At 46.4% G+C, this 27,655-nt stretch overlaps 2 protein-coding genes and 1 long non-coding RNA gene across 8 annotated transcripts in view; 1 reads left to right on the forward strand and 2 right to left on the reverse strand.

Annotated features, from left to right (window-relative positions):
- RALGAPB (Ral GTPase activating protein non-catalytic subunit beta) overlaps positions 1–12,277 on the reverse strand; it is a 65,480-nt gene extending 53,203 nt beyond the window's left edge. For 2 of the 3 annotated variants that reach the window (XM_037401690.1, XM_037401687.1), the window contains exons 1-3: positions 12,113–12,277; positions 4,705–4,917; positions 3,836–4,038 (exon numbers count right to left, since the gene is read on the reverse strand). In XM_037401690.1, coding sequence (XP_037257587.1) covers positions 3,836–4,038; positions 4,705–4,887 — 386 coding nt within the window. In that variant the 5' untranslated portion in view covers positions 4,888–4,917; positions 12,113–12,277. The remainder of the gene's footprint in view (positions 1–3,835; positions 4,039–4,704; positions 4,918–12,112) is intronic. The other variant, XM_037401689.1, reaches the window with a different exon arrangement.
- A 7,010-nt stretch (positions 12,278–19,287) lies between these two features.
- On the reverse strand, positions 19,288–22,660 carry LOC119154438. Its single transcript, XR_005106466.1, has 2 exons — positions 22,389–22,660; positions 19,288–19,352 (listed from the first exon to the last, which is right to left on the reverse strand). It is a non-coding gene; the product is annotated as an uncharacterized LOC119154438 (long non-coding RNA).
- Positions 22,661–22,715: 55 nt separating this feature from the next.
- NDRG3 (NDRG family member 3) overlaps positions 22,716–27,655 on the forward strand; it is a 60,840-nt gene continuing 55,900 nt past the window's right edge. For all 4 annotated transcript variants that reach the window (XM_037401914.1, XM_037401916.1, XM_037401915.1 and 1 more), the window contains exon 1: positions 22,716–22,834. The gene's annotated coding sequence lies outside the window, so the exon portion shown is untranslated. The remainder of the gene's footprint in view (positions 22,835–27,655) is intronic.

A 27,655-nucleotide genomic window follows, 5' to 3' on the forward strand; every position in this document is an offset into this window, starting at 1 on the left:
CTGATCCACTAGAGAGAGAGCCGCTTTTCTTAGAGAACAGTAGTTTGCATCAAGATCCCTTATTGACAGACACACACTAAAAATACTATCTCTTACCTTAACAGAATACATGCTGCATTACAGTGCCGGAAACAAGATTACAAAGAGACAAGATAATATCTAATGCAAAATTGCAGACTGCTAGTCACAGCTCAGGACAGTCGCTTGATGCTAGTGCTAGATCCTAACAGACAGTCTCTGTAGAACAACAAAGCTTGGAACAAGTAAGCCCTGGCTTGTTTATAGCACTATTTTTCCCCTGAGCAACAACAGAGTAAATACTCTCATAAAAAGATATCCTTAATCTTGATCAGGCTTGAAGTTTCAAAGCCTGTTTCAAGACTTGTTTCCCCTAATAATTTAAGGAATCTATAAGAAGCAGGCTTACATGTAGGAGTTCCATATGCAAGGGGACTAATGGGGTAATTCTGAGCTAATCTGATAAAGGCAGCTCTGAAGTCCTCATCTATCTAACAGTTCCTCTTGTCCACAAAGTCAATTGAATGGCAAACTTTAGTTGCAGCATTTTGCAGATTCACACCTGGATTTCTACAGAACTTGGCCTTTTGGTTCCTATCCTGGTTTCAGCTGGGACAGAGTTAATTTTCCTCCTAGTAGCTGGTACAATGCTGTGTTTTGGATCTAGTATGAGAATAATGTTGATAATACAGCGATGTTTTAGTTATTGCTAAGTAGTGCTTACTCAAAGTCAAGTACTTTTCAGTTTCCCATGCTCTGGCCAGCAAGCAGGTGCACAAGCCAGGAGGGAGCAGAGCCAGAACAGTTGACCCAAACTAGCCAAAGAGATATTCCACACCACAGAAGATCCTGTTCTGTATATAAACTGGGGGGGAATCGACCAGGGGCTGTTGATCATTGCTCAGGGAGTGGCTGGGCATCAGTCAAGTGGTGGTGAACAACTGTATTGTGCATCACTTGGTTTTTCTTCAGTTTTATTCTTCTCTTTTTGTTACCTCCCTTTTCATTACAATTATTATTAGTATTATATTTTACTTCTATTGAAGTGTCTTAACCCAAGGGGTTTGTTTACCTTTTTCCAATTCTCCTCCCCATCCCAGCAGGGGGAGGGGGAAGTGAGCAAACAGCTGGGGTTAAACCACAACAGTTACACTTCTCTGCAACAAGAATTGTTCTCATGATTTCATACAAGAAGTGTTGTTACCACAAAAACAAGTCCATTATACTTGGACAGCCACATGTTCTATGGTCTCTCAAGCAATTCCAGACATTTTAGTTGTACAGAAGATGCTGGTATCTACACCTCAGTCTCCTCGGACAGGAAGCAGTGGAAGAGAGCTCTCCTACTTCCTTTCTGTGTTTTCAACAGTTTGTGGCACAAATTTTATATGACAACAGTAACTACCACTACTGCTTAAGTAACCTGCAAGACCTCCTGAATATCATAGGGTTGCTAGAGATGGAAAGCCTGTAGGTTGCCTGGGGACTGCTCAAATATGTCAAGAAAAGAACAGCTTGTTTCATCAGGGTGGACAGAAGGTCAGTGCTGGAGGGAAGGATGCAAGCACCCTCTCTCTAGTTGGTCCAGCAAACAGAGGAAAATCAACTTGACTCATCCACCCTTCAATGTTCTCATTTTTCAGCACACTATTTCAAGGACTATACATGTTCTCACTCGATTCAGCTGAGCACTCAAACAATGATTTATAAACACCTGCTTTGTACTGGGTGTATACATGTTCCTGAGATGCTACTTAGGTTGAACTGCCCACTTAAGGCTACTGCATTTCACACTCCAAACACACGTCCTCATCAGGGTCTGAAACTCTCACCACAACTCTGGACCACCACTTTTAAGACAGCCAAACCAACAGCTACATTGTTTCCAGGAAATCAGGATGAAGAAGGAAGCTATTTCAATCGCACCCCACCACAGGGCATAGGCTTAGTGTTTTTGACACAAGAACAGATTTCTCCAGGAGATAGTTCAATGCAGGTTGCTACAAGAGCTCCTGGGCAAGTATTATACAGGAGCCCATCAGCACCAGTAACCTGCATCAACTGGGTAAAATCAGAAATTATTCTCCCCTTCCATTCCCCAGGCACAGAAGAATATGAGCTTTGCTTTCACTCAAGCAAGATGTGCACAACTCAGTTCTGCATTTCATTTCCATCACAGAATGTCTTCCAGTTGCTGGAATGAATTCTGATCACAGTTCCACAGAGGACAAAACTTGAAGTTATTTTTCTTGAAAAGAGTAGGGACTTTTAACATCAAGTGTTGACAGCAGCAGCCATGAAAAAAAACCAGCATTTCAGATACATCTTAGAGGTTTTTGAAAGGAAAGCAACAGATATACGGGGGGAGGGGGGAGGGACACAACAACGGATGACGCACACGACATAGTGGTGAGGGGGGAAGTGTTTAAAATCATTATTTTTCCAGCCCTCTCTGTCTCTGGATGTTAATTATTTCATTCATCAAGTGCAATCTACCACCTTGCATCAAGCTCCATCAACAAGGCTGGGAGAGAAGGGTGGAATGGCAACTTGTGCCAACAGCATACAAGAAACAGGACTACTAAACTGCCTGCTACCAGAGTCCCTGGTGTGAAAGCAGTCAAGGGATCATATGCTAGTGAAGAATTCTCTGCTGTGCCAAGGGTATAAAGGTTCCCAGACAGTAGACTATTCTGCACATATTGGAGCTTAGAGACAACCTTCTGTAGAAGTCTAATCCAGAAGCATGCTTTCCTCAGATTTGTGCTATTGCCCTGACCATCTTTTAATGCAAATTAAAATGCCTTTTTCACTACAAGAAGAGCAACAACTAAGGTTAAGTGGTAGACTTTGAAGCAATCAATAAATAGCAATGAACTCCTTGTCTGAATTTGTGTGAGTTATTATTCAAAGCCCTCTAATAACAAAGCCTGCAGGTAAAGTTAAGCAATCCAAGTGCAGCAAAGCACTTTGAAGGTCAGGTCACTTGCCGTGATACATTGTTAATACTGACAAAAGCAGATGATCTGGTACTTACAGACATACACTAAACATTGATCTGAAGTAATTCTAGATGGCTAATATTTAAGTACTCTTTCATAGGGAACTATTAAATAATATCCTCTTACTTATCCAATACATGTGTTCAACAGAAGCAGGTAAACTTGTCAAAACAAAGTATGATGTTTGAGCACTCTGACAACACAACTTCATCCAAGACATAGAAGTATGTGTATCAACATCATCATCCAAGGTTGTCTAGTGTAATACCAGGTTGTCAGATAGCAAGGAGTCCTCTGCAGGATTCTTTTGAAAATACCAGTGAAAGACAGCGAGCATAGTTATGCCCATTTAACAAGCAGCAAGATGCAGTTACAAAGCAGCCACACGCTGCAAGGTCCTCTACCACATCGGAAATGTGGTGAAGTCTTGAGTAAACAAAGCATGAGATTGCCATGATGTGCTCTTAAGTTATCTCAGTTTTCCACAATACAAAGCAAACAGTGATGCCATTTAACCTTTCCCTCTACCCTCCAGTCATCCAATAGAAATGGTTCTTGGAAGTTGTTAGAACAGTAAATATTCACGTCTATGAACAATCTTAGTTCTAATTACCTAAACACAGCAGCAACAATTCATTTTGCTACAGAAAATTACAAAACAGGTTTGGAGAGACACCTTCCTCCTAACTTTGCAACAAAAGCAGTCTTATTTTAATCAGGAGCCTCTGTGGCTCATCAGGCCTCTTTGACAGGTTACCTGCCAACCACAGCTTCGAGTTCTTGTCCCTCAGGAGTGTCCCAGCCCTAACACTCACCTCGGTACAAAGAGATTTTGGAGATGTTTGAGAATGCTTTGAACGTAAAGGTTTGGTTCCTTAATAACTGGTAAAGGAATGGAGTCCTTAGGTAATACAAGAGCCATAATCCAATCTGTATATACGTCGACACAGTATTTCACAGTATCGCCATCCAGAGGAAGGGTCAGTCCATAACAAACCACCTCCATAGTCCATTTTACCTAACCAAACAAAAAGTTATTAAAAATAAATGTTAGCAAGTAAACAGTGCTCAGAGCACATCAGTTCTAACTCAACAAAACAGTAATTACGTGGTGCAGGCAATTCTACCTAACATACACTGCAAGAAAACGCCCAATCATGAATTTGTATGTGACATCATGAACAAATGGCAAATCACTCTTAAATCCTGAATTTCTTTAGTCTAACCTGTAGAGAGAACTCTTCAGAACACACAAGAGCTGACATAATGGAAGACTTTCCAATTCTAGTAAATACTTGTACCATACAAAAACTTTTTTTTCTTAAGTCACATACTGTTGGTTCAAAAATGAAGGTATTAGTGTTTTCACTGCTGAATTTCTTGGGGGGGTGTGGTGTGTGTGTGTTGGTGTTTTGTTTGAGGGCTGTTTTGCTTTAGTCTGAACTTCCTGGTACAGTAGCTTAGATAAATACTTACTACTAGGTCATGAAGTACACTGTTGCTATGAACTAGCTGTTTTTAGAAGCCTTATGTAGATTACTAACCTAAAAATATAGCACACTTCATAAAACTTGGGACTCTTAAAGACAGGAAAATAGAAGAGGCTATAAAAAAGAAAAAAAAATATCATTGAGTTGCCACTCTAGCATGAAGGAAACTATGATCTCTAAGGAAATGCACTTACTTCTTTGTCCGTTTTCAGTAAACTCTCATTTCCAACAGATGATGTAATTAAAGCTTGTCCAAGAGGACGCACCACTGCATTTGCCACTTCTCTTCCCACATTTTCAGGATAGCTGTGAAGTACACTGGTATTACCCTGATCATTTTGAATGACAAGGTGCAAGGATCTCCACTCTGAGTACATAGTGCCTCTATGCTACAATGCAAATAACACCTGTGGGGCAAGGAAATTAAAAAAAGACACATAATTAATAGAAATGTCTATAATATGAGTTACCAAAACTGAGGCTATTTGCCATGATATGGAACCTTGTAAATTCAAGATGTACATGTTTGTGTCATACATTTGAAGACCTGGAAGAGATTTCAACAGCTGGTTTTCAACCTATATATATATACATAAAATGTGAGCTTGTGGGGGCTTTTGTTTCGGGGTTTTTTGTTTTTTAAAAAGATTACAATAAGTTTTGGTTAGGGACTAGCTGCCCATGTGAGACACTGAAACTTGAGAAGCAACTTCAACTCTCACAACTTCTGTTTGCACCATCCTTGCAGGAAAGGTGCTCTTACTTACATGACATCTTTGGCTAAAGAAAGAACAGTTCTACAAGTACTTTCTTCATATAAGCAATGGCTCTAATTCATACCTTTTTCAGCTCAATAGTATTAAAAATACATACAAGGAAATTTTCAGGAAAACCTTAGTCATCTTTGAAGAAAAAAGAATCTGCCTCTTCTTACACTTGGGAAGTATTTCTCCTACAGCATGCACTACTCAGAACTGGTAGCTGAAAAATTTGATTGATTGATAATGAAGAGTGCACTTTATCTGAAGTAATTTCAGGACTGACTGAGCTGTGGTGGATCACTAACTTAAACCCAGTATTACTTTATAGTTTCATTATAGCAGCACATACTGGTACCAAACCTAAGGCATTACAGTATGCCCCAATGCATTCCAAATCCTTGTAAAGTCAATACACACACAGTCACTCCTTAACCTAAATTTGTCCCAGAGATTCAGGGTAGAAAAGCCAGTAGAAAATTTCACAGGTAACCCCCCTCCCAGAATTAGACAGGAGAAACAGAGTTCTCCTTTCACCAACAACCTCCACTCAACTGCAATTGTACATTTTTCCTTACTGCAGACTAAGCCAGCTCAGGGAGCCAAGCTGACAGCAAACTAACCAGGTGTTTGCAGTGGCAGGTTTTGGGGTAGGGTTTTTTTGGCATTGTGGTGAAACAACAACCAAGACAGGAGGATTAAAAGCAGCAAAGGTTAAGCTATGCTTCCACCGTCACTCTCAGCCAGCATTTGACAGAATCACAGAATGCTCAGGGAGGGAAGGGATCTTTGGAGATCACCTAGTCCAAACCCCTGCTAAAGCAGGTTCTCCTAGAGCAGGTTGCACAGGATCATGTCCAGGCAGGTTTTGAATGTCTCCAGAGAAGGAAACACCACCGCCTCTCTGGGCAGCCTGTCCCAGCAACTGGTCACCCTGAGTAAAGAAGCCTTCCCTCGTACCCAGATGGAAGTTCCAGTGTTGCAGTTTGCCCAGCAGCATGTCAGGGTATGCCTCTCTTCCCTGATCAAGCTGCACCATCACCACACACAGAGCTACCTGCTGGACAGAAACAGGTTTGGAAGCTTGGCCAGAGCAAGCAGCCCCAGGCAGCAGGGAGGCATGGTGTGTGACAAAACCAGCAACTAGTCATAGGATAGCTGTCCAGTCTCAACAGGCAGCACTGGGCAGGTCAAGGAGATCTACCAGGCACTGCCGGTTTTCATCTACACAAAACCTTCGGAAAGCTAAGCCAGCACAAAGGTTTGTCACCCGAGACAGTTTTTAGCTGGATCAAGATTTGATCTAACTCAGGTACAATGAACACGTGTGCCAACACAAAGGAGCAGTGAGGACACATGGCCAGGGGGGTGGCAGGAGCATCTCTTCTGGCAATAGCAGGCTTTTGTACCTACTCACAACATTACAACTGCTGCTTAAACAGGTGGTACCAAGGCAGCCTAAGCCATCAGAATTGGGACTACGCTCCCTCTTCCCTTCTCTCCCAACAACACCAGCAGTTTTATCAGTTATCTGAGCCAGCTGACCATGTGGACAAGAAACCAAGGAAATGACGGCTGGCACAGAAGAAAAGCAAGAAGTGTACAACAGCCACAGCTTAGATCAGCTCAAGCTGTCACAAATGGCACCCCAAGGACCGTTTGCCAACTACACTTAGCTGGCACATTTTGGAAGACTGTTAGTTACACAGGAAATGTTTTTAATGCCTCCCTTAGACATTCCTCGGCCCAAAACCATACAAGAAGCCAGGCCTGGAAAGCACCTCAGAGACAAACCACCATTAAACAAGTCCGCCTATTTAGCAAGCTCCCTGAATGTTTATTTACACCCAAAAACCTACATAAAAAGCCCAACGATTCCCTTTGAGGGAGGAGCGAAAACAAGGCAGCAAGATCTTAGTTTTCCATACTGTGTCCTTCCTGGTTTGAGGTGGCAATTACATGTGCTCATCTGATAGTAAATTAATCAGAGCAGCCACAGCCTGCAGGAAGTTTAGGCAGTTTCTCTCCTCCAGGGGCAGGGGGTATGTGCCACTGTGGTCAAAACCCTTAGGCTTAGAGAAAAACAACAATTCCAAGACACTAGCTCTTAGGACACAGAGAAGTCACAACAACAACAACAAAAAAACAAACAAGAAAAACAAAATGAACATGACCCACAATCCTTAGTGACGGCTTCAGTCACTGCTTGGTTTCATTATATAGGTTTCCCTACTGCTATCTTTTCCTTTCATATCCTATACCCATAAGGCCTCTTGAACTTTCCCTTGCTGCCCCACCTCCCTTAGTCTCCAGCTTGTGTTTGGAGGGGAAGAAGGAGGGACAGAAGTGAAATATCATCCCCTTTGCAAGAGTACCCTTTCCTCTCTCAGGCCCACAGCACTGCTTCTACCACAAGAGCAGTGCACCCCTTTCCCCTGCCCCTCCAGCTTTGCTGCTCACCACAAGGGAAGGGTGAAGGCACTCATCCCTCCCATTTATTGCTCAAGTTCAGCACAGAAGCACATAACACCATTTCAGCAGCAGCACTGGTTTAAATAAACTGATTTCAACTGATAAAGCAGCATGTACTTTCCATCACAACACCCCAGTGGAAGAACCAGCAGCTAACAGCTCATGGCAGGAACTTACCCGAGTGCTGATAACGGCAAATGCACTTACTGTAGCTGCCCTTAGACCAGAACAGGGTTTCCAGAAGCATGGAAATGTTACACAGCACAAAGAAATCGTAGGCAGCTCCTATGCAGGGTCTTTCTTGTCTAGAAGACAAGAGTCAGAGAGGATGAGGATTCCCAAATTCTTCTGGATTTTGGAAAACCCTCATTGCACTAGGGCAAGGCAATGAGAGGATACAACCACCTGCCTTCATGCAGCTCCCTGCTATGCTGAAGCAAAGCTTTTTTGGGTGACCCTTCCACACTTCCAAGAAGAGCAGCACTTGTAAAAGATACAGGATAGATATAATATGCCATGTTTAAGAGAGGTTTAGCAGCAGCAGGGTAACCAAAGCCTCTGATACCACATGCACTCAGCCTGCTGCCTGATCTTCATACATAAACATAATGATCAAATCTCCATCTTATTAATAGTCAACACTTCCATTGGTCTTACCATAAAATAAATAATCTATTGGTTTTATCAATATACAATGAATACTGACAAACAATTGCTTCAGATGTAAAATCCTTTTGAGGTGGGATTTCCTAGGGTATTGTTTTATTCATCCCCTACATTTAGCAAGCACTAAGTTTTTGTTTGCAAGGACTAGAAGTTACTTTTCATTTAAGACTCCCCTTCAACTGCCATTTGAATTTGAAAGCGCTGCCATCTGTTAGAACTGGGGCATAGCTAAACCCATCTACTATGAAGCTTCTCATAACTGGACATAAGTTTAAAAAAGTCTGGTAACTCTCTCCACACAACTGTATCTGTTCAATACTCTCAACAGATTCAACATACTGACAGTCCTGTAACTTGCTTTAGACAAAAAGCACCTAATGCTTCGACTTGCTCCCTCAGAGGAGGCTGTATTTATCACAAATAACTTAAACAGCAAATTAAAAAAATAAAATGCGACTGTCACACTGCACAAACAGCATACCCCGATTTTATTTATTTTTGCAATGTTTCTGCATTTCAGCTTCAAAAAAGCACTGTTACTGGCCCAAATAACATATCCTAAGTTTCACACAGCTGACTAATATTCATATTTCACATAAACACATGTCTTATTGAGGTTCAAATCACTAAGAACTCTCAGAATGACAAGCAACCTAATTAAAAGGAAGGGTGGGAAGAAGAATAAATAAAACCCTTAAGTTTACCAAGCAGTTTTACACACTCTCAAGTTTGGAAAGGTGTCAACCTATGTTTATGTTCCTGGAGGCTGCGCTAAATAAAACATCCCCAGATTCTCACAGACAGACAGATCTGGAAAGAAATTGTCAGCATTAACACTGGCAGAACAATGGAGAAATTAAGTCAAAATATTTACCATCTACTATGAAACTGAGCAAAATTCCAATATTCATTAGCATGGTAAATAATTTGAGTTTCAATATATTCCCTCAGGATCCATTTCAGCTTAGGAATTATAGTAGCTAACACCATATAAACCTGAAAATGGATGTTTCAGCATTTAAGACCAAAGATCCTCTGTTCATAAACACTGTAGAAGTTAGTGAGCTTGGAAGAACTTACGAAGGAGCCCATAAAACTAAAAAATAGAAATATTTAAAGTTCTATTTCCAGTCCCCATAGACTTAATATGAACAGCTACAGCCAAAGTATTTTGACTCCTGGATAAGTTAAACAGTGGGAATTACCTAACAGACCCACATTCTGCAGTTACTTTGAAGGAATATGCAGGAGCTGAGAGCCTAAAGAAAAGGTGGGTTTTTTGGAGTGTATGCAGGGGAGAGGTCAGAGATCTAATACTGGTGTACGAAGCAGTTCCTCAGAAAGTGTGTGCTGAGCAAGTGAAGTATTGGGGGCAAATGTGACCTTGTAGCCCTTTGTGCTCAGCAGCTGCATACATAAAACAAAATATGCACATACAATGCAAAAGCATCTCAAGCACAAAGACAAATTGTCCCAAAAATGGATGTTTCTTGGGTTTTATCAGAAAGAAAAAAAGCAGAGGCAACTGTTGTTAATAGAGTAGATGCAAAGACCATCAGTAGAGAGATGCCCAAGGAAGGTTGAAGACCTAACAGAGCCTAAACTAGAGAAGCATCAACATTAAGGGTCTATACCATAAAAGTTCTGGGATATTAGATATACTTCACAAGTATTTCACAGAAAACAAGTGATCCCTCTCTCTAATACAACACCTACTACACCGACAGTACTGACATCTGCTTTCTAGAGGCAATAATTAATGCTAGAAAGCCACCTTGCCACAACTTGTCTTCCCTGGATCATGTACCAAAGAGGTTTATGAGCAATTTTTCAAGCCACCTGAGGCCTATGGACATCCTGACCTTGGACAACTGCCACATGTCCACTTGTCCCACCTTGCTGCTGCTCCTCTGCCCTTAAAGTTTACCCTGGAGCAAGTGACTGATTTTGCCAAGACTAACTTGACCCCTCTCATACTAAGCCCACCAGAACTAAAGCTCAGACTCCTCCAGGCAGGTAACCTTTAGAGTCCATCTAAAGGGTAGGCTCTGTCCTAGGCACACACCATGTGTAAAGGACAACAGAGCAAATAGCAGGCAAAGATATAAAAAAAAAAAGCAAGAGCCAAACAAAAGATGCATCCAAGTAAAACACTAGAAGAAAGTTGGTATTTTAAGTCGGTATTTTGTTAAATAACAAACAGATGCATGTCAGGATTACTAGTAAATAAGGAAAAAAAAGTGTAAAGTCAAGGCAGGAAGAGATCAGGCACAACAAAAACAGGAACTCATGTCATCCTTTCCTAGGCCATTCAGCCACAGTGCTACTGTGTAGATGAGAGGGGAATCACAGCTCTGCTTGCCCCGGGAAGATGAATGTCTGATTTTATCACCCAACTGTACCAGAAGTTAATGCATGAATCTGACACAGGGAAGGCTGGGTCTCAAACCACTTAAACGTGCCACTTAAGCCACAGGGCTTGGGTGTCACTGTCCCCAGAACTCCCAATTCACTGACTTCTGAGACCCCATCACCGTTCTGGTCTCTGGGAATGCTGCTGCACATCACCATTCCCAAAGAAGGAAGCAGGGCACCTGCCACAGAGAAGGTGGCTGCCTAAAAGTTGCAAACTGTCGTATCTGAAGATTAACAGAGCAATAAGAAACAAAATTGGCTGTTGTTTTTGCAGTATTTTGGCTATTACTCTGCTTTCAAGTTCATTACTCAGATTTTGGTACTACTTTCCTTCTATCATCTTCTTTAAAAGCATGGTTGAGAAAATTACCTTCCAGGCAGGTCATCTGAGAATTTAAGGAGTTTTCACATCCTTCACTTGTGCTAAAAACCACGTAAGGAACTCCACTGCAAAACTGTGTTTGCAAAACAATGTGTTTCCTTGACCTAGAGCTATTCCCACTTCTACTCAATGGCTTATTTCACACTTGCACTTCTTCCTCAGTCCGGTTCCTTGTGCAACTCTACAAGCTGCACAGCCAGGAAGGGATCCCCTGAAGATGAAAGCCCCCTTAGCCCGGCGACCAAGCCTCGCTGTGCTTTTGCTGCTGTTCACCACCTCCCAAAAGAAATGTGATCTACTGCCCACAGGCCCTGAAGATCAAATGTAATTAAAAATAAACAAGGGAAAGCAGAATCATGGCAAAGCCCAGGAAATCTGCAGCCACACACCACCGAATTATTTGTAAAAAAGTCCACAAGCAAACAGTGACAAAAACTTTTTCCTCCCTCACGACCACACTCCGCTCGCAGGACCCTGGCACCCGGGGACGGAGCTCCTGGGCCGCGGGCGACACCTCACGCTCCTCTCGGGGACCCGGAACGCGGCCCAAATTCTTCCCCCGGGGCCGGACAGAGGGCACAGGCCGCGAAGGACCGCGGACCGGTGCGACAGGCCCCTCGAGGCCCGCTCCCGCCCACCCTGCGGCGGCTCCGCGGCACGGGCCGGGCCCCCGACAGCTGCCCGAGGCGACCGCGGAAACCCCGGCGGGCGACCGCGCCCCGCGCCCGCTCCGGCCCCGTCGCGCCCGCAGGCCCGGCCCCGCGGCGGGCAGTGCTGAGGTCAGTCAGCGCGGCGGAGGCTCACGGGCGGCGCCACGCCGCCACAGGCCCCGCCGGCGGCAGGAGTGGCCCGGGACAGGCCGGGCCGGGCGCGGGCCGCGCCGCGGCGGGAGGGCCCTGGCCGCCTTACCTGCGCCGAGGGGCCCGGCGGGCATGTCGGGGCAGGGCCGGCCGCTCCGCCCTCAGGCCGCTGGCTCCATGGTGCCCGCGGCAGCCGAGACGACACAGAGGAGACCCCGCTCCGCGCGGCCCCACTCCGCGCGGCCACTTCCGGCAGCGCCACAAAGCGCACAGCAGCCGGCCGGGCCCCTCGGCGCGATGCGCATGCGCGGACCCGCCCTGGAACATAACGCCCCACCCTGGTACACGACCCCGCCGCCAGCAGCGCCGAATAAGTCGCGGGATAAGGCTGCACGCATGCGCATGCCGCCGGCGGTCGCGTCTGGCGCCGGCGTCCTGCCCTTTCTCTTAAAGGGGCCGCGCGCGCCCGCCCGCGCTGTCCAGGCCCGCCCGCGGGCCGCCGCCCCCAGCGTCCGGGTTGCCCCGCGGCTCCCCGCCGCCCCCAGTCCCAGGTAGGCCTTCGCCTGCCCCCTCTCTTCTCTCAGCACTTCTCCCGCCGCTCATCCCGCACCCCCGGGGTTCGGCCCGGCCTCACGGGCTGCTTCACGGGGCCGGGTCTCCGCGCCCCTGCCGCAACGCTGCCCGCGTAGCGAGTGCAGACCATGCCCTTGCCCTGCAGCGAGGCCTCTGTTCTATGGCCCTGTGCACGGGAAGCTGCTGATGGCGAGGGGCAAGACGTTTACAGTAAAGATTTGCTCGGTGCTCTAAATCTGATCTGCCCCAAGGGGAGAGGGGGGCCCTTACAGGACACAACCATGAATCTCTGGTGCCCAATAAAAAAAACAAACAAACAAAATAAAATTTAAAAAAACCCACAAAACAAACAAACAAAAAAACCCAAACCAAAATGCTCTAGAGAGATGAGGCTGCTGTGGCAGTATGTGCAGCAAGGACTGAGAAGGCTGTGTGGAAAGGGAGTTCAGTGCACAAGCAGAGAGGCTCAGAGCCGACAAACACACGTGCAGAGACATGATGCAACTAAAGCCATGCAGAGCTGGCTCATGGATCCACTGTCCCCCAAACCACAGTTTGCTTGCTGAGCCCATCTGCCTCTCGGCCCCTTGCCTGCTGTATCAGGGGTGCAAACGCTCCTTCTGGCCTCCTACATTAAGCTTGACAGCAGCAGAGGAAAAGAACTTGGGGGTTATCTGCAGCAGCCTGTGGTGAGCCACCTTTCTGCTCTTTTCCTTGTGGTTTTCAAAACCACTGAGAATGGCCTCGGGGCTGCCTGCTGCCTGTGCTTCCCCAGATCAGTGCAGTTTGCGCTGCTTGTCTTCTCTGTATCTTAGCACAGTGTTCACACACCTTACCATTGTCATGTTAGCTGTATTCGTGTGTAAAGAAAGTTAAGATCATTGTCCCTTCCTTCCCTGTCCATACAGGGCTCCTTCTCCAAAGCCAAGCCAAAGCGTGCTTGGAGATCAGTGCTCCTGGAGCATGCTGGAAGATCCCCATCCCCAGTGCCCACATGGATCTGATGGGATACTGCTGAGCATTGAGGGGCCGGTGACCCAACCGACCACAGACCTTAAGGGCACTGGCCTGCCCAGGCTGTGTATGCCATGTGGGGAGCTCCGTTTTCAGGCCCATGCCGGGCTGCCCACCAGGCTGTGCGCAGCCCCTGGCCACAGGATGGGCTTTGCCAGCCGATGGCACTGGAGAAGCTTGCATGCAGCTCCTACACAGCACGTGGCGATGATGCCACCAGCCTGTCCTTGTCTTTATCTTGAAGCAAAGCAGTGTGTTTTCATCAAACAGCATGTTGCCTAACTGCAGAAATTCTGGAGTTGTTTACTTTGAGGAAAACCCTTTAAGACCTTAAAGATCACAATGACAGGGCCATAAGGCTGCCTCTGCTATCCTCTTTTTCCCTCTGATATTCCCTCCAGTAAAGGATATTGTAACTGATTCCTCACAGAGCTGGAGTGCCTTTCTTCCAGGGGCTACATGAGCACCTGCACCAGGGCAGCAAGCACAGGCCTGAGGTGGGTAGCAGAGGATGACAGCCATGCAGGCTACAGGGTGGTGGGTTCCGTCGTGGCAGCTACATGACCTGCTATAGAGATATTTATATATACAAACCTATCTTTACAGAGCTGTGCAAATGTGTAAAATACATTATAAAGACACAGATGCACTTTTATATAGTTTATTTGCATAACATAAATATATAAAAAAGTGTATCCATGAGAAGATTGTGTAATAAGAGGTGAACTCAAAGTTTAGCTGCAAACAGAAAAATGAAATAAGAAAAGGCAAGCTCAGGGACCACAGTTTGCAGGTCTGTGGGGCAGTCCTGACCCCACGGGGTGCAGACAACCTGCACATGTCCAGGGCTTGGGGCCAGGCCTGTGGGCTGACCGAGAAGCACCCACTGGCCATGCAAAGGAGAGACCAAGCCTGTGCCTGGTGAGGAGGCTCCCACACATGGCTCCAAGCCACTGTTACTGGGGCAGCCTTTGGTGTTTATGCTGTGCAAAACACCAGCATGCCACCCACAGAACTGGAAAGCCAGAACTAAATGCCCAATTCCCAGGAGCACATGTGTGGGGACAATAACCCCAAAGGGATTCCAGGGAAAAACTGTGTGCTGGGGACAAAATTGGGTGGGCCAGGGGATTACAAACAGAAAACTGGGGTGGTATCAGGTAGGCTTTCCCTTTTCCCACATCTGTCGGTTTAGCTTAAAACTGCTTGTAATCACCACTTTGTAGCAGCAGTTTGCACTAGCCTTGTTTTCTTACCCTTTGGCCAATGAGGATCTTACAGTGGGCTTTCAAAACACAAGCCTGGCTGTCCAGGTAGAAGACAGCAGCGCTCAGCAAACAGTCTTCATCCATATTTTGAACAACAGTTCTCAAAGAAAGGACATCATCAGAGAAAGGCCATTGGCATTCAAAGAACAAAAAGAAAAGGTTTGTTTTAAATTTAAGACTTTTTTGAAAGCTAGAGAATGTCATCCACCCACTAATTGGTGCTATTAACTCTGGTCTAATAGTTACATTCTCCAAGAAGCCCCATTGTGGTTTAAATTGTATGCAGCAGTAACTGGGATGGGATATTAATTAAACTCAACTGAGAATGGGGAAGTAAAAATGCAGTTCTCAACTCTCTCTGAAAACCTCCTTTCAAAATTCAAGGCTCACTTTCAAATCTGAGATGGTTTCATCTGGAGTCGCTGGTTTCTCCCTGCCCAGTCACTCGGTACCGAGAGCTGCAGGCAGGGAGGCATCACCCCTTGCACCCCTCCCCAGCGCTCTCATGCTTCCCCCCCAGCAGCACAGCTGGGGCACCCTGAGTGCTAGCTCCCATCGCCCCTGTGCAGTAGGCAGTGAGCAAGCTGCAGGGGGGCTGAGCCCAGCCAGGAAGAGGGAACTGGGCTCAGCCCTGGCCTCTCTGCTCTCCAGACAGGCACTCTGCTCTGTCTCCTGGGACCCAGATGGACTCCTGCCCTCCCTTGCTGGGGAGCCTCCAGTCTCCCTGCCTTGCCAATGAAGCACTTTCCCATCTATAAAATCATTGTGACTCATCACTATTTTACCATTATTTTTTTTCCCTACTTCTATCAATTACATTCTTTGGTATAGCTTCCATACATTTGCCTGATAGAGACACTAGACTCAATGGCTCGTAGTTCCCCAAGTCCTTTTTAAAAAGTGGAATTGCATTTGCCACATCCCATTCCTCTCATATCAAGGGCATTTTGTTTTATGGTTACATAAGCAGGCAGGTGACTAATTTCTTGTTTAGTCTACAACACAGGAGCAAGTATGATCTAGTGCTAGCAATTTCTTCTTATGAGCAATTTGTCTTAAGATTTTTTCTACTTACTTCAGTTTTAAACAGATTTGTCTGGCTGATTCATTCCTCATAAAGAAAAACCTCAGCCAGGGAATAGCCTGAAGCTATTCTGTAGTAAACAGCAATGCAAAGGCTTTGGCTGGCTTCTGAAAACCTTTCAAATTTTCTCTTGGTATGAACCTCCATGCACTTGGTGAAGAGACAGAGATGGAGGTTGCCTTGACCTTGGACCTCACAGAGAAGCTTGTCATCGCACCTGTGTCCAGCTGCTCTCTTCAGGGTCTGCCTCTCCCCCTCCCCCTGCCCACTCCTGGTGCCCAGCTGGGCAGAAAGCCTAGGAGCACCATCCCACCCTGCATGCCCAGAAAGCAACCACTGCCCACAGCTGCCTGCTTCAGAGTCAGCCCGGAACCCTGTGAGGAACTACTGCCCAGCTTGATAAGACACTGAATTTGTCATGCAGGTGTCCTGTAGACAGGCAAGTGTTGTGCTGCAGCTGAACAGCACACTGATGTCCGAGCTTCAGGAGCTCATATATAAGCTAGAGCTCAGTTTTGTAAACATTTCATCAGTTCCTTATTACACTGCACTGTGTTTTCTTACCGGCTGTCTTCCATCATTCATGTTTTAATTCACTAATTATTTTCCACACGTTGAGCATATTTCCGGTCCAAAGCTCCAGCCAAAACTACTCAGTCTCCAGGACCATGCCTTCAGTTAATTCTATATCCATATTACATCAGTTCACTATATATCATAATGTAGTCATGTAATATATAATTAATATATCATAAATAACATACCTATAATCATGACCATTCATTTATGTACATATACATATACATGTATAGCTTTAATCTGAGTATTTTGGCTACTTCCTCAGCCTGCTCTTCTGTGTCGAGAGAATACCCCAGGTGTCTTGTGAAGATTTTCTTACATCTTTTATTATCATCCTAGTGTTGTTGTCCCACTTAGAGCTTTTTCAGAAAAAATAATGTGAAAACATGCTGCCCATCGGTTACATTCTCACATTTGCCATTACTTCCACTGCACACCTCTAACACACAGATACACTTTCAGTCATGCTTAGCATTCATTGCTATAGTTTCGATTAATACCTCCTAGGAAGTCAAGCACTTGTAATACTAAAAAGTAAATACTAAACAAGTAAATATTTATTGAAGAAAAGGCATGGATTTATAAAAGAAAAAAGAATTTGATGTGGTCTGTTTTCTAAGCTGGAAGATACAGAGCTACCCCTACTTGCACACAGAAAGCAGCACTCCCAGTTGCTGGGTTTTGTGCTGAATATGAGCAGAAGAGTCCTTCAGGTTCAGCGGAGCTTCTGAGCAGGTACATGGTCCTTTCACGCCTGGTCAGTGCCCCTCAACCATGAACCATCTAGCTTATGCAAGGTGGCTTTGTGCCTTGAGAAAACAGAGCGGCTGGCCTCAGTGTTGCCCTTTTTTGCACAGCAAGCAGTGCTGCCCCACTCAGACTTCTCAGTAAATGGTCAGTGCCACAGATGTGTAGTGTGATGTGGGAGGTGTTTTCCAACATGCCTGTGCAGTAAGCAGAGCGCTCCTTTCCATTCCTCCACTTCCCTGAAGGCCCCAGAAAGACACAAGGGAATCGTTGGCTCTAGTACAAAGAAACGAGGTTTGTGCAGAGCAGCTTGGCAACCCTGAGCAACCCCGGAGCATCACATTCCAGTGCTGTGTCTTACAGAGAAGGAGCAGCCTTTTGCAGGAGTTCTTTGAGCAGCCGGCTTGAACCAACGGCTCGTTCTGCGGCCAGCATACCATGCAGTGATCTTGCCAGGCTCGAACAGGCCACTGCTTTGGAAACACGTGCCCTTACATCAGGCTCTTGCACAACTTGCCTCACAGATTTGCCGTTCTCCGTGTATCTCTGGCTTGCAGTGTAGCACCCTTTTTCATTTCCCATTGGTGACTGGAGATGAGCAGTTATGACTTCTGTAGCCTGGGAAGATGCTTGAAGAGCACAGCCAGCAGGAGAGGCTGTCACAGCCAGGCACGGCAGTGGGCTGCCTCTGCAGGAGAGCTGGATCCAGCTGCTGCTGGGACAGCTCTGCCCTCTGGATCCAGGCAGCTTTGGTCTCCTCATAAAACTGGAAAGGCATGGGAAATCACACCAGCCCAGCAGATCTGGATGAACCCGATGAGGCACATGTATGTATAGATGGCATAGTTATGTTCGTAGCCCACTGTTCCCCTGGCTACTCTAACAGAAAACAGAGGTGCCTGCCAAGGGCCAGCCCCAGGCTGTTCACTGCTGTCCCTCCCTTGTGTCTGATGGAAATGCACCATCCATCACCCAGGACAGGCCCCAATGATTCAAATGAGTAGGAAAAATAATGGAATAGGCTCCCTTTACCTTGCACTGCAGCTGCATATGCTGCATGCTTCTTTTTGTGCTGTCACTAAAGCTATCAGAGGGAGAAATGTTAAGTTTTGAACTACTTGCAGAATCAGACTGCTCACAGCAGCTTTTTAGTTCAATTAGATACTTTGAGGGGGAGTCTGTTTTGCCAAAGCTGGTGGCTCTGGCAGATACCCTCTGTGGAGACAGCTGAATGCAAATATGCAGAGAAGATGCTCTAACGTCTTTGACTGCAAAAAAAAGCAATAGTATTTGGGGAAATCTGATTTGGATTAGGCAGAAAAGAGGTTGACAGGGACAGTCTGAATTCTAGCTGTTGTTTTCCAAATACAACTTTCCTCTGAATGCAAACACTCCAAGTATTTAGTGCACTTAATGTGCATATTTCACAAGCGGTGGATGAGGGTTAAGTTGGCTTAAGACAGTTTTATCACTTTGTAGTGAACATTTATTTTTTCTAGAAAGCTTGAAAAGTAATTAAATTAAAATACAATGCAATTTCAAGACTGCCTTAGTATTTTGAACTACAGCCCTGGGTGGGCAGAGTAGCTGTTTCATTGCTACTGGTCTCCAAGATCAGCTTGTGTACACTGTAGATTTTGGCAAGAAAGAACATACAGCCAAAGACTTGTGAAGGGTTTAGGCTGACATGAGAAGGTTTGCAGTTATACCCTGCTTGTTCTGAAATAAACGACCCGTGTTCTCCTGGTGTGAAGTCAGGTGGCCCACCCAGGACTCATTTGAGAGCTGCCTCATCAGCCCCCCCCAGCACCCAGTTGGTGCCTTAGGCCAAAGCCACACTGTGCCAGGGCACAGGGCACTCACACTGATATGAAACTGAACGACTGCAAAAGCATTGGGGAGCCCCAACGCTGGCTGCCTTACAGTCATAGAGCCCTCTGCTTCCCAGCCCTCACTTATGCCCACAATACGGTTATTACTACATTGGATCCTCAATGCAACAGCATACAGTTCTGTAAGTAATTTTTAGCAGTTCTTTTTATTAGTGTCTTCTCTGAGAAAAACAGGACTGTCTTCTGTGAGGACTGTGGGGGAAAAAAAAAAGACACAGGTCAGCTAAAAACACATGGAAGGAGGGGGTGTTAGCCTAGCTAGGGCAAATGCTGCTGCCTTCTGCAGGTCCTGGACTGCTATGCTGCAGCACATGTACAGATGAAATAAGCTGTATTGACAGCAGCCAGCACAGCATGGGGACCAGCCACACCAGAGAGCCTAAAACCAACATCCTAGGCTGGAAGACTGTTGCAATGATTGTACAGTCTTGTGGCAGGAAATTCCACTCTTTCCACCTCTGTTCAACAGCCAATCTAGTTTACATAATACCTACAAATTTAAGGAGTGCTACTGACTGTTTCTGCATATAGTGCCTGCACAGGTCCACACTTACCCCTCTTCCTTCCCCTCTTGCTCTTGGCAGCCCAAGCAAACACAAAGGTATCATGAAAAGCTTGGGCCTGTGTGAGAAGAGGGGCAGACACCACTAGGCATGCTATTCCTTAAATGCTTTTATATAAAAAAAGTATTGATATGAAACAAAAAGAAAAAAATTAATTGCTCAGGATAAGGTTGGTGGGCTATAATTTATTGTATTAATTAATGTATTGAAGGAGTCTGCCCAAGAGACAAGCTTCTTAACAGCCAAGGTCCCATCAGATGCCATGACAAAAGACACAGCTGGAGACAGGCACCCCTACACCACAGCCCAGGGAGGGAGGGCCCAGGGCCAAGCTGCAGCGGGGCTCCCGGGGGCAGCAGTCCCCCCAGGGAGGTTGGTCAGGGCCACTCAAGCCTCTGTTGCTGGTGCACTGAGGTCCATCACAGGACTGTCTTAGCCAACACATTTAGGAGCTGGCTGGTTCCCAGTGAGCACTTACTGCACGCTTCTCACATCTTGAGAGGGATCTGAAAGAAAATCACTGTCCTCATAGGTGAGGTACAGCGGGTACAGCCAGTGCTGACTGCCTGAACTGCTCCGGGATTTGTTGGAGGGCCCCTGGGCTCCCCAGGAGGGAGCTGCACGAGGGGAATCCGCCAGTTCTGGGTGTGTGGAGCAGGGAGTGTGTATCAGACTTCAGGTACTTCCACATGGGTTTGGGAGGTACTGCCAGGGCCCTCCATGCACTAATAGGCCCTAATGGTCCTGACCAGCCTCACATGAGCTTCTACCCACACACACCCTGCTCAGGAGTCTCATTTAATGAGGCTCAGGGGGGCTCTAGTCCCTGCCTGAGCTATGTTATAGGAGAACCATTCTGTAGCTTTGTCTCAGCTATGCATGGCCCAAGCTGATCCTGAGCTGTGGACTGATTTTCCAGCTTGATTGTGTACCCACCTTGTCCCCATGGACCTGCCCAGCAATCACTAGGCTGCAGCTGATGCTGGTTATTTATCACCAGACCTGACTCCAACCTGCAGATTGACTTGGACCTACATTATCACCACAAACGTGCCTCGTGATCTGGACTCTTGACTGAACTTGGCCATCACTTTTGGGTCTGCTCAGCTTGCTTGGGCATGATGGGATGGTGCTCTGGCTGGCAAGGCCTCTGCCCTGGCCAGCTGCCCCATCCCTCAGGGACCAGCCAGCCCTCTCTGTTCTCTGGCAGGTACACACTCATCTTGGATCCTGTTTTCTTGTTGACAGTTTCTTAAAAGAAAGGGAAGGTGTCCAAGTTGAACTAGTAAACTTATGGAAGAAATGGTCACCACAGCCCCTGGAATTTCAGTATATAGCCCTGGCAAAGCCAGGCAACAGCGCACTGTAAGTTAACAGGTACGTTGGGAGGGCTGTATCCAATCTGTTGGCAAGATGGAGCACTGCTTGCCTCCAGACTTGAGTGAGCATGTAACATTGCCTAACTCTGTGGTGCTGAACCTAATCTGACTCTCACGAAGACTTGACATTTAATACTGTGACCTACAATGAAGTGGACCACTGGGGTGGGTCGCTCAGATCTGCAGGGTGGTCTCTGAAGACCTGAGACTCAGGCAAGAATGGGGTTCACTCTAGCACCAGGAGCCTGAGAAACAAATGTGCTCCACCTTGCTACCAACACCTGGGAAGCATTATGTGGCTAACAAGGCCAAAGAGCTGGGCTTGTCTGCCTGTTTACAGGGGTGTTATTTACCTAAAATGCCTCCCTGTGTGTTCCCTGTGTTGCCCTTGCTGGGTCTTGGTGGCAGGAAGTCGGACTGCAGCTACTTGCAACTGCATGAGTTGGATGTTTCCCAATTAAGGTGGATTCTTCTAATACCACCTCAAAGAGGGCAACTGCTGGCAAATGAGAAGGCCCTGGACCGATGTAAAGCTAGCTGGACATCAGACAAATTGCGCAGATGTAACAGGTAAGTGGGAAAAGGTGATAGAAGTAGCAACTGGTGCTGAGGTAAGTGGCACGATTTCACAGGCAATTCAGGGGAGTGATGTGGGGAAGGGCTGGAGCTCAGAGATAAGAAGGAGGGGGGAGCACTAGGCACTCAACGGCGCTGCACAGGGCTGGGATGACCGCAGTGGCAGTATGGCCCAGTGCTGGTCTCTTCTACTGGGAATGCATTCGGGAATGGTTTACCTACATACCATCGCAGCTCTGCTCCCCCTCCTCTGCTGTCTAGTAACGGACTTTTAACGGATCGAGTTAGAAGCAGTATACAGAACCACTGGGTGGCACCAGAAACCAGAATATGCATTTAGTTTGGGCAATACCTTGGTTTTAGATGTTTTGGGCAGGGCCCTACCGAGGTAAGGTGAGAGGCACTGGGGATGTCACGCTATCCTGGGAACCACGTATTTGAATTTGGAGAAGCTGCCTGAGGAGGCGGCGAAGGCGGCAGGGGGCAGAGGATGGCGCACGCCCCCCGCCGTGGCGCGGAGCTCGCTGCCCGTTCGGGACAGCCACCCTCGTGGAGAGCGCGGCTGGGGCTCAGGCAGCAGGTCCCGGGACAGGGTACCCTGGTGCTGTGACCTCGGGGAGGGCTCCGCCAACGTTCACTTCTGCACGCTGCCAGAACCTCCTGGGGGAAAGGAACAAGCAAATTTGCTTGGTCTACCAATTTAATCTTACCTCCGACCAGCACAAGAAGTGCTTCGGGGTGGCTCCGAGGATTGCTGCAGGCACGCTCCCTCAGCTTGCAGTCGGCCTGTCTCTGGCCTTGACGAGCCCCGGGTTGCCGCGCGGCGCTGCTGCCCGACCGCGCTAGCAGAGCTGGCCGAGGAGCTCCTCTCGCTCAGAGCTTTCACGGGACTGCTGAGAGAGCGAGGAGGCGGGGCGGAGCCGGGCCCGGCTGGGGAGCGGCGGTGCGTGCGGCGCGGCCGGGCCCAGCCCTTCGGGCGGAAGGCGATGCGCCGAGACCTGCCCCAAGATGGCGCTCGCCGCCCGACCGCCATCTTGTTTGTAGTCCCAGCCCCCGAATGGGCCCCGCGCATGTGCGGGCTCCGCAGCGCAGCGCGCAAGCGCAGAGCGCCCCACATGCCGCGGCAGCCGGAGCTGCTGAGGTACCTGTCGCCCAGGTGAGCCCTGCCGCCGCCCGCGGGCCTGGCCCCGGCTCCGGACACCCCCGGAGCCGCCCCTGCGCGTCTTCCGCGGCTGCTGGGCGTCGCCGTTGAGGCGCTCGGCGGCAGGTGCCGCACGGCGGCTCCGCGGGAGCCGTTGCGGCGGGCGGGCCGGGGTCAGCGGCTCGCTGCGCCCGCGGGCATCGTCTGTCTCGCCGAGCCCTGCGCCCCGCGGCTGCTGCTGCCGCTCCGCGGTCCTGGGGGGCCGGCGGTGAGCGGGAAGGCGGCAGGGGTTCCCCGCGTGGGCCGGGGGGCAATCCCCGGGCGGGTGTCGCTGAGGCGGCCGCAGCCCGCAGGGCCTGGGCGGTCGTTGCCGCCGGCGTCTCCCGCCGAGAGGCCGCTGCTAAGGGAGGGCTCCGCTGCCGTTACGAGACGCCGGAGGAAAGTACGGCTCCCTCACGGAGCCGAATTTAGGAAATAATCCCTCGTCATACCCGGCTTCGTTGGAGAGAAAAAGAGAAACGCTTTGCAACTGCCCCGTTTTTTTTCACTGAAATTTTTATTCATTTAAATAATGGACTGGAGTGCTCTGGGCTTTAATGCTTTCTCTTATCTGTAGCGTTCCTTTCTGGTATTTAGGTCTTGGAATTCTCAGTTGCGTTATTTGCTTTGGACAATGAAAACGGGGTGGTTTTCTTTGATTCGGTACAGTCTTGTCAGTGTGCAAATGGGAAAGGAATAGCTTGTAAATATTTTTTTTTGTTGTTGCCTTGCATCATCATTTTAAGTCAATGTCTGTTTCTTTTTAAAATATTTAAGTCACAGGGAGTAATTCAAAACATAGTAGCAAAGTCAGATGCTTCTACTATCTTAAGAATCATCATTATGAAGTCTGGTGCAGAAAACGCGACATTACAAAACAACTGATGCTGTGTAGTACTGTCACTAGATTCCTGGGCAGTGCTGGGAGTGCTGCTGGCTGGCTTGGCGGCAGTGCCTTGGGGTTTGCTTTGCCAGTTGAGAGCCTGGTGTCTGATCTGTTTTCTGATTCCTGTCAAGTACAAGGAGTCTGGAACCGGGTGTGCATGATCAAGGCCGTGACAGCACAGTCACAGTGTGTGAATCACAGTCAAAGTTTGTAGCAAAACTGGGGCGACTCAGTCACATGTGTGTTTGCTCTGGAGAATAGGAAAGGTCTATTAAGCATCAGGGGGTTGCATCTGGGAAACCCAGAAGAGCTTTTGTCCTTGAATGCTGAGGTGATGAGATGAGGGTTACAAGTGGAGAAGAATCTGCTTCTGCTTGCCGTGTCGGGCACACTCATGAGTCTTCTGTGTTCAGATAGGAGGACTTGGCGGCTCATTACTTCAGCTTCTGCCTTTCTTTTTCTGTAGACACAAGAGGACGACAGTCTTTCAGATCCTGGAGCATGTTAGACTGTGTTTAGCACCAGTGTTTCAGTTTATGTTGAAAAGTAAAAAGGAAATGTAAAGTCTTAAAAGCTGAGTTTAAAATCAGTGTGGAGCTTTTCTAGCACAATTTACTGGACTAGGGGAGCAGAGCTTACCAAATGTGTCTCACTGAACTGAGGCAACACTCCTGAAGAAGCAAGACAATCACTAGGATTCATTTGGATTATTGGCCATTGGACTGGGATTGTGGAGTGGGTTCAGGACTGGCAATGACTGTTCCAATTTCATTTATTATTTGGAATTTTGAAACTTGGCTTGTGTGTGGCACATGAGGCTTCTTGAGTGCAGAAGCTTAGTGTGGGCTATACTTGGCTTGTATTAACATGTTTGCAAATTTAGAAGCTGGAAATTTATAAAATGGAAATTAAACAGCTGCTGGAAGCAGTGTTCTTGGAGACTAATTATATTCCTAGCTACTCATTTTGTGTCTTAAGGTTAAAATAATTGAACAAACCTGTATAATTTATATTTTCTTAATCTCAGATCACCTTCAGAAACCCTCTGGTGATTCTGTTTGCAGCTTGTATTTCACATTCATCACGTATGACAGGGTCTTTAGTGTTTTTTATTGGAAAGCATAAGTGTACTGGTACATTTAAATTTCAGGGGCTCTATTACGTACAACGTGTATTTTGGTTCCTTAAAGATGTACTAGGAAATTTTCTTAAAGATGCTTCTAGGATAGTTTTCTTAAACATTCCTCTGTTGCATGCTTAAGGTAAACACTATAGCGTAGTAGTAATATACAGATATTTTGGTAAGAAGCTTAAAAAATTACGATCATAATATAGTCTAAGCACAAAAATAATAAAAATTGGAGGAGGCAAATCAGCTTTAAAACTTTTTTCAGGTTCGGTTTTCATATGTAACAGAATAGGGATTTTAAATTTTAATTATTTACTTTTATTCTCACAAATAATAGCTCAGATGGATTGCCACTGCTGTTGCTTCCTGGAAAAAGGAAAGCCAAATACTCAGTGAGTTCTGTTTCCGTAGACAGTGCTGACACCATAATGCTCCATTATCAGGGTCTACCTTGTGTGCATCATCATCTGCCAGCTGTGTTTTGGATATAAGTAACTATGTCTCTACTGCTTGCAGCTCTTAAGCCTAGCATTGGACAGCTGCGCAATACAGGTTAAGAGTATTTGTGTCCATAATTATTATAGCCTGGTTTAATCCATGACAGTTAAAGGAGAACAGAGGAGTGTTTTGCTGTTTCTCTGTGTAATGTTAAAGACTATGTTACTGATACATGTTTTGATGCATCTCAGTGGTCTCATTTTCATATGAATGTGGTTTGGGAAGAATAATAAAATTCTGTTTTGCTTTTCCCTGGGAATTCTTAGTATTCTGGTCAGATCAGGTCAGTTATTAAGCAAAGCAGTAGTAATTTGGTCCTGATATAGGAAGGACTAGGTGACTGTGCCTTCTACTGTGCAAATCAGAATTGTTGAGAGATTTCAATAATCTCACTTGGTCTTCACTTCTGTTCTTGTAAATTCTGAATTGCGAATGGGACTTGCTGGATTTTTAATAATGCATACTTATGGATCATTCACCTTTTTCTATCTGGTCATATCCCCTTGGCTTCTGTGACTGATGTAGCACCATTTAATGTGATAATCAAATTGGTGCTGCGATGGAATAGCTTTATTTTTCATTTGGCTATTGTCCTTACCAGACTTGGATGCATTTCTGTATTTACAACAGGTTTTAGTTTGGTGAAGGGGTATTCATTACTTTAGGTTGTATAAATACAGTAAAGGTTATAAATGCGATGTTTAATTGTAAAGTAACCTTTACTATTCAGTCATGTATAAATCAGAATCTCTTCCTAATTACCAAATGGATTAAAAATGTGAAACTGGCCCTTTTTTTGTCCCCCCCCCCTAGAAGAGCTAGAATTGTGGCTTGTCTCTGTGTGTTCAAATAGAGGATATAGGCAATCTGCTGCTTCCTTTTTGTATGTATTTTGGTGATGAAGCTGCATATTACATCTTAAACTGATCTAATGACTGGTTGGCATGCAGAAGGGCTGGTTGTGTTCTTGCTCTGTCTTGTACCATCTCCAGCATTTATTGGATGTTTTCCTGAACCAGTTCAGTTTGCTAAGTAAGCAGGGCGCTAATCCAGCCCCTCTGTGTCCCCACCTCCCCAGAAGATCATTTTTTGCCAGGTAAGCAAGCTGAGTGAGTTCAAAGAAGGGCTGAGGAGTACCAGAGATGTAATTGATTTTGCAGTGTAAGAACAGCCATAGAATCAGGTGGAACCATGTTCTTTCCTCCAAAGAGCGTAAGGTCAGGGCAAATTGTATAAACCTTTGATAGCCCTCTTGTCTCCTGATGCTGTAGGACTCCAAGAGGTAGATGTTGTTTGCATTTACGTTGTTAATGGTTAATGCATTTTTCTTTTGTGAATTTGCCTGTGTCCCCAGTCCATTTGAATATATAGCACTCGCACATCCTGAGGGAGACCTTCCAGAGCACAAAATAATTTTGTAGGTGCTGACCACTTCTGCTTGTTTTCTTTTGAACTTGACAGCTGCTAGCTTCATTTCGTATCTCTTAGCTTTTGTGTTGTTTGGAAACAGTGAACAACTGATCACTATTTACCTTCTCTGTGCAGCTGATGATTTTTATAGGCTTCTGTAATATGTCACGGCAGTAATCTCTGTTTCCAGGCAGAAGAACCCTAGCCTAATTGATTATTCCTTATTATTAATCTTTTCAAACCTTGTTTCCTTTTCAGAAATATTTCCCCCTTCGTTATGTCCTCTTGTAATGAAGGAACAGGCGCTGTGTCTAGGATTTAAGCTGCAGATGTTATATAGCTTTATATGATGGTTTAATTACTAATCATTTCCTAACATTAGATATTTTTTTTTATGTTTAATGGGTGTGAGCTGATGCTTTTATCAGTCTGTCATGACTCCAGCAAGACTTTCTGAAGGTTAATGACCAGCTTGAAGTACATCACTATGTGAAATTAGGATAATTTTTCTTCAGACTGCTACCTTGTTTGCACTGAATTTCTTGTTTTTATTTCCCGATCATTCAGTCTCATAGGGTTTTTCTGCAGGTCTTCAGTCAGGCCTTCTCTTTACTGTCAGAATAGCTTATATCCTCAGGAGACTCATTCCACTCCCTGCCCCTTTTCCGGATTGTTTATGAGTATGGTGTATAGCAGAACACTGCAAAACACTCCTGGCAGTCTCCCTCCCTCTCCCTCCTTGTGAAAACTGACCATTTATGCCTACCCTCTGTTGTCTGTTTTCAGCTAGTTATTAGTCCAGGCAAGGGCTTTCCAGTTTATGCTTTAGCTGCAGAGCTGCGGAAGTTCGGCAGCTGTCTGAATTATGTTTTGT

The sequence above is a fragment of the Falco rusticolus genome, chromosome 10 (genome assembly GCF_015220075.1).
Source record: "Falco rusticolus isolate bFalRus1 chromosome 10, bFalRus1.pri, whole genome shotgun sequence".
NCBI classification, from domain to species: Eukaryota; Metazoa; Chordata; class Aves; order Falconiformes; family Falconidae; genus Falco; species Falco rusticolus.